Below are 11,495 nucleotides of genomic sequence, written 5' to 3'. Positions count from 1 at the left end.
CAGTGCAGGATGAGCGCTAATTCAAAAAGCAGGGAAAGGAGGCTTTATGCTGGCCAGAGCTGCTAAAAATTCTCTCTCTCTCTCCCTGTTTGCTTCAGCTCACCTCCATTCTCACCTCGGCTCAGAAGCTCAAGTGCAATACGTTAACGGGAAGGCGTCACTTCAAAAGATGAAATCAGTTTTGCGCTTTGACTCGATGTCGGCGTTGACATAAGAGGTCAAACTGACAAGTCAAGTTGAACCTGCTTCGCTTCCCTTGATCCCAGCATGCAAAACTGGTGTGAAGATATGTGGGAGGTAGCGGCTGTTAAGTTGTCGAGAGCACTTTGCTCAGCTTATTTTTGTGAAAGTGATGGAGCAATCACACGAAAATTTGAATGATGACAGTGGGAAACACAACAGGAGAGATGAGAAACTGTTTCAAACAATGCTAAAATAAATCCGCTTTAAAGTGTAACTTCACACAAATTACAAGAGACAACCTTTACTTTTTTATATATATATGAACTTGCCTTCATTGGTATCTGTTCATGCGGTTGCTTTTGGTTTCATTTCTGCAACTGCTGCAGCAGAACGAAGGTGAATGGAGTTTAATCACAGCACTGAAAATGACATTTTAAAAATTTAATAGCAACCCAGTTTTCATCTGGACTACTTTCCACCCAGTAAACCCCTGTGATAGCATGCTAGAGAGCAGTGGACATGGGCCATATGAAGGTATCAGTTGTTTTTTTTATTAGTTTATTTTAACATATACCAGAAATAAAGTCTGTAAATTGTATTTTCCACACTAATCACTCAAAATAAATTGTCTTGTGTTTTGTTTATTGTTAGCATCTTTTTTTTAATTCTCTTTTTGTTGGCTTAAAACACACCTGGTAGTGTCAGGTCAGCATTAATAACAAACCGTTTATAAAGGTTGTCTTATTTGAAACAGAACTGTGAACTGTTTGAACACACAAACAGCTAAGAAAATGAGGGTCGACCAGCTTTTTGAAGATCTGCATTCTTCAGAAACCCCAGAAGTGTAGTGCAGAGGAATCATCCTCCTCATATCTCAGTGAGAAAAGCCTGCTGGCCCTCCGTCATGCGCCTGACGTAGGCTATAGAGCCATGTAGAGATGTTGACTCTCGGAGACGAGCTTTGTTATGCTGGGTCAGGTCGTGTCAAAGCCTCTGGTGCTGGGTCGTCAGGTTCATGAACAGGCATGCTAAACAGCATGCAGAAAAACAAGGAGTGTGGGTGTAGTCATCCATCGCTGTTCGTAGTCTGTGTGTCACAAGGCCGGGAAAGAAATGCTTTCACTTAACTGTGTGCATTTTTCTTTTTGAAAGTCTTGCCTTGCAGTTGTTGGGGGACTTAGACTTTCTGAATGTGGCAGGGAAGGTGCACAGTCAGCTGTGATTTCAACATAATTTTCCTTACTGCATGAGCAACAATTGAAATTTCATGTTTATTCCCTGAAGAGCTCATTTTGGCAGAATCATTGTTGTGTCTCCACTATGTGTTGTGCCTTTGTCATTTGGGTCATTTGCTTTTCGTTGTGAACCCTTGTTTTTGTTTGAATTAGGCTGTGCATTAGCACAGGAGATGTTCCTCAGCCTCATCAGTGGCCGCTCTGTGCAGTTTAAGATAAGATGAGATGAGATAATCCTTTGTTGATGTCCTGTACAGTGATTCAAAAAGTAGAGCTAAATAATGAACAAAATAAAGAACGTAGCATATAATTAAAAAGTATATAAAGCTTGTTGACATCCTGATTTTGGGTGGTTTGACGCACGGTAAACTCTTGATCCTATCTTGTCCAGCACATATTAAACCATCTGTGCATTTTACATGGATTTTAGTGAGCTGGAACTGACCTTAACACGACGTTTCTGTGATAACATATATAATGAATAGTTTGGCTGCCTGTCCAAGCCACGATTTAAGATAAGAAGTTTTGTGTAATGTAGCTGCTGTGAGGCAAAGAGCAGCTCTGTGGTTGGGCCTGACCTCATGGTCGTGGAATGTATTTTTTGTGATAAAAATACAAAATGGACAAGTGGAAAAACAACCCTTGTTTGTGATGGCAAAACATTAAAAACAAGGAAATCCCTGTAGTTCAAAATGCCATGGCGGGTTGGATTTCCATAATTGGGTTCTCATATTCCAAAAGACCAGCAGATTTTTTGACGGATAACAATCACAGACAATTTCAGGTAGGAGGTGGTTAGAGAGCTGCTTGCCAAAAAATATCTTCCTCCTCCTCCTCCTCCTCCTCCTCTTTAACCAAAGTGTTGCTAAGATCAGATAATGCAGGTAAATTCAATATCAGTTTCCCAAAGACACAGTGCAACACTGATACTGAGTATATCATTTTTAGGTTCAGGTGTTGCTTGCTTTCTTACTGTTGGGACTGTGTGCTCGCTCAACAGCTTTGATTGGCCGTGGCGAGCAATGATGTCACCGCCTGTTTTGATGTCCTGGTCGGTGCAGCAGCTCGTGCAGGCTGAAGGCGAGAGAGGAGCTCCAGATGGAGTTGGCGCGCGACGGGAGTAGAGCTGTGGCTCGTGCGACACGCTGGGGAGGCTGCCTCGCGCTGTCTTGATGAACTCGACCTGCTCCCGCACACAGCGCAGCAGCCCGTCATGGGGGACGGTGGCGCGTCCTCGCCGGTGAACATCCAGAATGGCTCGGGGAGCGGCGCGTCGGACGCACCGGGCTCCGCCACAGCCGCGTCCGAGCAGTGGATGGCCGGGATGAGCCTGGTGATGGGTTTGATCGTCCTGTGCATTGTGTTCGGGAATATCCTGGTCATCGTGGCCATAGCCAAGACGCAGAGGCTGCAGACGCTCACCAATGTGTTCATCGTATCGCTGGCGAGCGCGGACCTCATCATGGGGTTGCTGGTGGTGCCGTTTGGCGCCGCGCTCGAGGTGCGTGGCTCCTGGCAGTACGGCTCCTTTTTCTGCGAGTTCTGGATCTCCGTGGACGTCCTGTGCGTCACCGCCAGCATCGAGACCCTGTGCGTTATCGCCATAGACAGGTATGTGGCCATCACCTCGCCTTTCCGCTACCAGAGCTTGTTGACCAAAGCTCGGGCCAAAGCGGTGGTGTGCGTAGTCTGGGCTATCTCTGCACTGGTCTCCTTCCTGCCCATCCTGATGCACTGGTCCCGGGACAGTGTGGACACAGCCTGCTACGACGACCCTGAATGTTGCGACTTTGTCACCAACAGAGCATATGCCATCTCCTCATCCATCATATCTTTTTACATTCCTCTGCTGGTGATGATATTTGTTTACACCCGCGTGTATAGAGAGGCGAAAAAACAGCTGAGGAAGATCGACAAGTGCGAGGGCAGGTTTCACAACACCTTAACCGGACTGACCTCCAAGTGCAAGAAGAGACCGTCTAAAATCCTGGCGCTCAGGGAGCAGAAGGCGCTCAAAACGCTGGGCATCATCATGGGGACATTCACTCTGTGCTGGCTGCCTTTCTTTATAGTCAACGTAGTGCGAGTGTTTTGCGCAGAGGTGGTGGACAAGGACCTTTTCGTGTTCCTAAACTGGCTGGGGTACGTAAACTCGGCCTTCAACCCCATAATTTACTGCCGGAGCCCGGACTTTAGAAAGGCTTTCAAGAGGCTGCTGTGCTGCCCGAGGAAAGCCGACCGCAGGCTGCACATCAGCTCCTGCGACCTGTCCCGGTGCTCCGGAGGATTTGTCTCCGCTCTGGAGCCCGGCACACTGGGGTTATGGTCGGATTGCACCGCTTTGGACAACAGTGACAGCAGCCTGGTGGGGACAGTAAAGCTGTCTCACTCTGAATCACAGCTGTGACCGGAGAAAAAAAAAACTTCTGCAGAGGTGGATTACAACAGCCTGCATAAAGATGGTGACCCAAGCGGGCTTTGAGTTCTTGAACATGGGGTTCCCTTTGGAGGAGGTATGCGCAAAAAGCGCTACCTTTTAGCCGAAGTGGGTCCATTTTATATCAGCACCAGAGAAGTGAAAACACCGGGAGAAATGAGCAGAAATGTACTTGAAAGCAATGCTTTTGGAAGACGCATCGGGACTAATATTCATTTCAAAACGCGCCAATCTGCTCTGGACAGTTTAATGTGGAGGAGATGATCTAATTTGCCAAATAATATCGACCCTAAAAAAAAAATTTCGTGTGTGATAAATCGTAATGGATGCATGCGTTTAAACGGGATTCAGTGAGACTCTTACCAAAAGAGCGCACGCACGTTCCCGTGGCTACATCATTTATTTAAAATCCTTTTATTTTATTGCCAACAGGACAGTATTATATAAGAAGGAACACGCATTGAGGGGAAGTGGGTATCCTGTGCGTTAACCCCGGTCTCCTGATGGGTCACAGATGGCTCCTAAGGTGACCGCTCAGACGCAGTGTAATAAGCTGGCTGTTATTTCCAAGCGCGGGACGTGAGCGAGCTGTTTGTCGTACTGTAGTCATGCGTTGTGCTCACAGTGTGTTTTACCTCACGGCCGTCGACGAGCGCAGTTTGTACGACGGGTACTTGTTTATATTAAACATTTATGTAAAATAGACGTATTTATTCCACGCTGTCTTTTACTACTAAGAACGTAAACGGGCGGCTGATTCCCACGCCCTTTGTACATATGGTCTGTGGTGTTTAGTACTGAAGTCAGGCATTTGAGCCTCTCTCTCTCTCTCTCTCTCTCTCATTTCAGCTTTACATGCTGTTGTCAGGTGGTGTGTTGACTCCTGTGAAATAAAAGGAAGTTTCATTGTTAAGCTCGTTGGAATCTTTGCCCTGTCACTGATTTTACTGACAAAGCTTTTCTGTTTCCTTTCTTTCTCCTTCTTCTTATTTTTAATTTTATATCACATTATTAAGTGAAAACGCTTAAGGAGGGGAGTGATCTTTCCTACCGGGTACCTCATTTGTTTCACAGATCATTTTAGGAACATTAGAGCTTAAACAACAGGACATCTCGAGGTAAACAATGCTCGTGCCAGCTGATGTGCTGGCTGAGGCTGCTGGGAGCGGCTGGAGTCTGATTGGCCTCTGAGGAGAGACGACACGTGAAAATCGGATTTTTTGAACGATGGATTTTACGCACACTCATGTACAGTGGATTCATAAGGTTTTGTATTAAGTGCTTATGTGTTTAAACTACTTTCTTCTCAGCTGTGCCCTGATGCTGTTCATGCAGCGTATTTGCATTGTCTGAGCACACGGCACTGAAACAGCTGTATTATGAGTGAATGTTGACACTGCTGAATCAGTTTCAGGAAAAATATAACGAATTTTAATTATTTAATTAAAACGTCGCTGTTTTACATTGAAAATGCTGTAATTAATGTGTTTTGAATGTGGAGAAAGTTTAAGTTTCATGTGATTTTCAAACATTGCAGGTCAGTGCACTAAAAACCGTAAAGATCTGAAAAGGGCAACGCCAGAAATCTAGCGTTGTATTTTCATGAATTTGGGGGACTCATGAGAGACAGGTTAAAAAAATGATTGTTCAAATCCTGTGCAGCAGAGGCTGAAATAGCCTGACTTTTATTCTTCAGAAAAGGTCATCCTCCAAAAACACTGCATCCTACATAGTAGTTGAAAGCATCTTTCATTAGACCTTCTCTGTCTCCCAAACCCCACATCTCCAGTTTGTAGTGCACCTGTTAACATATTTAACAGAAAGTTTCAAGACCAGATAACCCTCATGACATCACTATGACCTCATTGGGGTCTTTTTTTTTTTCTGGTTCAAATTTAAGTTAAACGTCGCAGTAGATTTCACTGGAACATTAATCAAAGTTTCCTTTATCTTGTCAAACCTATTGAAAAGGTGCAAAATCCAGATGGGCCCAGATGTTATTTTTAAGCTTTTTTTAAACCTTGCTGTTTGATCACTGAATTTGCCACTTGCCCCAGTCTGAAAGTCTACAGATAATGTTTTAGTAAATATCATGACAGCTGGTGTTATGAAGTGGCTCTTACAGGAGAGGTTTCCAGTTCTTCCTGGGGAATATTAATTAGCCCTTAAGCTGAACGTCTTTAAAATGCATTAGCATGATGCGTTTTGCTAATGATGCTCCCCCAGAAGGGCTGAGCCGCACATTTCAATTAGACCCAAAAAAACTGAATGGAACAGACCTCAACTGTTTTGACTGTTTAGATATGAATGACTGAACTAATGTGTGTGAATGAGAATCAGCTTTTATAATACTAATAATAATGATGATAACAACAACAACAACAACAACAGCAGTACAGCCAGTATCATTGATGGCCTCCTGGCAAAGACCCCTTTCATTATTAAGCATTGTTTGTTTGGCAGGAAGTTTGTGTTCGGACAGATTAGCAGTGAGCTCACAGATGGAGGAGCTAATCAGCGGCTTTAAGAGTAATTGTTTCAAATTGGCTGTGTATTAGTCTACATTTTGGCTGCTCCAAGTCAAAGCAGATGAACTGATATCAGCATGACCTCTGAGGTAACAGAGGTTCCTCTTTCAGAGATGATTACTCGCTGGTGTTACCGCTAAGTGTTTCACTGGACTATGTGGCAGTTAAGTTAACAAAACATTCGTTTAACTGTTACAGACCAAGAAACATGTTAAATGACTCTGTGATACTGAATGTCATTTATACACTGCATCAAGCTTGCTCATATTTATATGCTGCTGAAAGAATATCAAGATGTTCAGGTGGACCAGGTGTAACCTAAAGTACAATCATTTCCCTCATAAAAGTCCTAAAGGAATAGTATGACATGTTGCAAGGTGTGCTTATTTGCTGTCTTTCTGAGAATTGGATGAGGACCTTGACAAATAGAGTCTGGCATCTATGCAGTAAATGTGTATTCACATATATATCTTAAGTCAGAATAAGACTGAAATTAGCAGAAGACAGCTAGCCTGGCTCTATCCAATGGCAACATAATGTGCATGCTAAAGCTCCACTAAACTATAATCCTGACTTGGCCAGAACCAGTTGCCTCCAGTGGAGCCCTCATAAGGTTACTGCTCCTGGCCCAGAAAAAGGGGACATATTCTGTCACCTTGGGATACAACCCTTATGCTAAGCTAAGCTAATTAGCTACTTGTTTCATATGTAGGTCTATCTAATAGACATGTAAAAATGATAATTTGCGAGACTGTTTCTTGAATTGCATTGCATTCGCCCCTGTTCAAACTCAGTTAATCACATTTACTGTGTGTGAAATATGGATATATATTTTTATAAGACAAGGTGCAACTCAAGCTGCTATCATTTCTCATTAAACTTCCGTATTCCCAGATGTTATTTCACCGGTCAGCTAATTCAAACGAGGTTTCGCAGCAGAATTAACTGAGACGTTTTTAACAACATCCTAAATTGCCACACTGCACTGAAACTTTAAAAGAGTGTGGAGTTCTTTCAGATCCTCTCAGGCAACAAGTGATGAGATTTCATTCAGTTATTACACGGACTGATCCTCTTCTCATCCAGATCATGAATATCGTCTCCGCCAACCGCCTCCTACTGCCATCTGTACTTGACAAACACAAACATCACAATCATCAAAGAGAATTAAAAATATTCAGATTATGAGATGTCTTTGTGAATCTCAATAATCTTCTGATTTCCCAAATGCCGCTGAGATATTGATGCTAAGACACAGCTGCTACAGTTTTTGGTTGGACGAGCCTTTGAATAAGGATTTGCTGTGCACGAAGAAAACGAAGTTGGCGGCCAAGGACTTAACGGAGACCAAACAAAGGACAAAAATAGAGCTTTTTACACCAGATAGGAGTAATTAAAGTAATTACTGCAGAGATCCAACAGATACATGATTATGAAACATGATACTGTAAAATGCAATGCAAATTCATTTTCTTCAGGAGGTAGATTGGAGGGGAGTTGAATCCAAGGCAGGGAGTGAGAAAAACAAAACATTCATTTTTGAAAAACAGAAATGTCAACACCTGGAGATAGTTATTTCTGATTGCTAATGATTACAACCTTATCAGGTCCCAATAGATGTGCTAAATCAATGCAATGGGAGCACATAAGTATTCCTTTTACATCCTCTTTTAAATCATTTCAAATCTTTTGTTTGTTGACATCAGCTGTAGTTAACATCAATAAAATATATATATGTAAAAAATGTATTTCATTAGTCTACTAAACCCACCAATTCAAAATAGATTTTAAAGCCAATTTATGAATGCAGAATATAGCTGAATGACATGCCTGAACTTGTGAAGACCCTGAAGCTGGCACACACCTCTGATGCAAAGTGCTGATAAAACTCAACTTCCATTGGCTAACAAATGCCTAGTTACCCTGTCAGATAAAATTCCCCTGTGAATTTTTCCACTCTAAATCACGCCGCGAGTGTCGAGGTGCGGTGCCAACTGCAGGTGCTATGCTTCATGTGTCCATCTGTTTGGATTCCCATGTGAACTTGGCGCCCAGCTTCCTCCATCTGCTGCACTTTGGCTTGCTTTGATCGCAGGCTTACGTAATGATTGGACTAATGTGGTCGGTCATGTTCAGCATTTGTATTCAGCTTTTGCATATAGTGTGAGCTGATGTTATACTTACAGAAATATGAGCGAACAAATTGAGCAAAGCGCAACTAACTTCACAGCAGACTTAACTAAGGTCCACTTTTTTTATTTATCAAACCTAACAATACAGTAAAAATATTTGCTGGAGTACTGAACAGGGATCAGCTTGAGTATCAGAATTAATGACAGATCGTGGCATGGCATCTTGAAACGTATCAGTGCTTTTCAGTGGGCAGCTGTGGCCTAGAGGTTGGAGAAGCGGCTTGTGATCGGAAGGTCGCTGGTTTGATTCCCTGGACGGGCAGGAAAAATTTGAGAGTGGTGGAGTGATAATGTCCCCAGCCGGCTGATGTGCCCTTGAGCAAGGCACTTAATCCCCAATATGCTCCCCGGGTGCTTGATGCAGCCCACTGCTCCTGTGTGTGTTTCAATCAGTGATGGGTTAAATGCACAGAAGTAATTTCCCAGCTTGGGATTAATAAAGTAACTTAAATAAAAAAATTAAAATTAAATTAAATACATTGTAGAATTTGACAGTGATTGAAGACTCATGATTTTTTTTTCCAGTATTGATTACTCTGCAGATAATTGTCACAATTAATCAGTTTTTAGTCTATAAAATATAAAAAAAAAAATTGTAATATTGCTCATTATGATTTCCCAGAGCCCCAAGTAATATCTTTAAATCTCCTCTTTTGTCCAACCAACAGTCCAAAACCCAAAGAGTCTTCATTTAATGTCATAAACATTAAAACATTAAAAAGTTTGCTGAACAACCTGTGTGCCAACAGAGATGGTGATTCAAGATTTGGCATTTCTTTGCAAGGGGCAAATGACTCATGTCTTTCTGTTAAATATGAAGCCACAGCTGGGATTTGGTTAATTTAGCTTGCATGGAGGTTGGAAGCAGGGGGTGAAAGCTAGCCTGACTCTGTCCAAAGGTCACAAAATCCACCTTCCAGCAACTCTAAAGCTCACCAATTAACCTGTTTGGTTAATCCAAAGAAAAAAACAGAGAGTTATGTGCCTTATTATTTCTTGGCTGTGTGTAGTGACTTCCTCAAGAAAGAGCCATGCTAGCTGGTTCCGCTTGTTTCCAGTCTTCATGCCAAGCTGAGCTTTTCAGCCTCATATTATACGGACAGATCTGAGTGTGGTTTTGTATTTTGCAACATGTCAAACTAAGTCACAGTTTTAAGGATTCATTTCATCAGCCCTGGGTATATTAACTTTCACAATAACATTGAGGTCCAAGAGGTGCACTTGCAAACCCATGATGAGTGGCTTCACAGAGTGTTCAAAGCCCTCTGAGGGGCCAACCTGAGCCCAAAAGGGGCAAAGCGCCCTTTAGTGAAACCGCCAACTGACAGTAAAGGCCACTGTGTCACAATGGTAAAACTCAGGTGGTGCGTCAGATACACTCCTCAGCCCTTCAGGTGTTCATCTAAACCTCTGCCGATGACCTCAACTTCCTGCTACTTTCCACTGGCCTCTCGAGAAGACAAAGCAAAAGTGGCAGAAGAAATGGTTTACTGGAGTAAAAGTACCAAATACTGTACAAATGTATACAAATACTTATTGACAAGATAATATCATTTGTTCTTACTTAAAGTGTAGAAATAAAAGTATTCATTCTGATTACATTATTAGATGTTTACCAGTGCATCAATGCATGAGCAGCACTTATTGTCGTAGCAGTTGGTGGAGCTATTTTTAACAACTCCATATACAGTTAAGTAGAGTCCCCTGGTTTCCAACCAAGGGATCGGTCCCCCTCCAAAGGGCCACAAGATAAACCTGAGGGGTCATTACACAATTTATGAGAAAACAAAGAATAAAACAATAAGTTACACCATTCGTAATGCATTTTTGTTAAGCCCTTATTTATTTAAATGGAACAATCTAAGAAGTTTAGATGGGGAATTACTCAATGTTGCTCATAAACACTTCAAACATGACAAAAGGTTCCAAGTAGCCACAACTTGTTTTTAAGGAGTTGCAAGCCAAAAATATCTGTCTGAATCTGCTGAATGTAGTGGAGAACAACACTTACCTCTAGGAATGGAGGTATAATGTATCATCAAATGGAAATCATAGTCAGATAAAATTATAAAATACACGTAAAATTGCACTTATGTATAGTACTTGAATAAATGTTTTATTTTCCACCACGACCGAACAGTAAACTGAACACCATTCTGTTCAAAAGGCCCTCATCGCTTACATTCAGCACAGGCTCAAGGCTTTGACTCCACTCTTATCTGCCGCCAGCATAAAGACACAGAGGACAATTTCCAGACACATGTTGTGGGTTATCTGAGAAAAGGTCTAGTTTGGGCATGAAAACAAAGAGAACTCTGCTGAAACCTGCAGCTTTTTTTTTATGAATTACAAATCTGAATGAGCAGGACAAAATTTCAGTATGTCTTGCAGCACTGTTGGAGAAAATACATCCTCTTAATTTCCAGCAAAGCATCTACAGAGGGAGAGCATCAGAGTGGCATATGATCACGTTTAAAAAGGTCTAATTCTGCACACAGACTCACACTTCATTTAAGTAAGTGGATTGTAATAATCCTCATTACAAAGACTCATTCATATTCAAATGTGTTTATCTTAATGTTGCAGCTTTAATTGTGACTGTTGCAGGATGGAATACAGTAAACAAAAATAGACTGACAAGGAGAGGACAGGCTTGTTATCTCTGCACCTTGAGAGCTACTGTCATGGTCGCTGCTGTGCCTAAAGGACACAGGCAATGCTTTATGAATTCAAGGGTGGTCATCTAAGCTGATAGGAGAATCCATTATCAGAGAACTAAAAATAGCCTGTAAGTAATCATTGGCCTGAATTGGATATTTGAACCTGCCGTGAGCCGCCGCGCCTGCGGATAAAATGGAAAGTTTCACCAATTCATGACCAGAATGGCCAAGGAAGTGAAATGTTTCTTGCCTGCTAAATG

General features: G+C 42.2%; 1 protein-coding gene across 1 annotated transcript; it reads left to right on the top strand.

The window, feature by feature from the left end:
* Positions 1–2,055: 2,055 nt before the first annotated feature.
* adrb1 (adrenoceptor beta 1) lies at positions 2,056–4,768 on the top strand. Its single transcript, XM_046376353.1, has one exon. It carries the CDS (start codon positions 2,632–2,634, stop codon positions 3,823–3,825), a length of 1,194 nt encoding a protein of 397 aa, XP_046232309.1. The 5' UTR covers positions 2,056–2,631; the 3' UTR covers positions 3,826–4,768.
* The last annotated feature ends 6,727 nt before the right edge of the window (positions 4,769–11,495 follow it).

The sequence above is a fragment of the Scatophagus argus genome, chromosome 21, assembly GCF_020382885.2.
Source record: "Scatophagus argus isolate fScaArg1 chromosome 21, fScaArg1.pri, whole genome shotgun sequence".
Classification (NCBI taxonomy): domain Eukaryota; kingdom Metazoa; phylum Chordata; class Actinopteri; family Scatophagidae; genus Scatophagus; species Scatophagus argus.
This window is presented reverse-complemented; position numbering and strand designations above follow the sequence as displayed.

Excerpts from the sequence above, each read along its gene's own strand:
- adrb1 (XM_046376353.1), top strand. The coding sequence starts at position 2,632 with ATGGGGGACGGTGGCGCGTCCTCGCCGGTGAACATCCAGAATGGCTCG.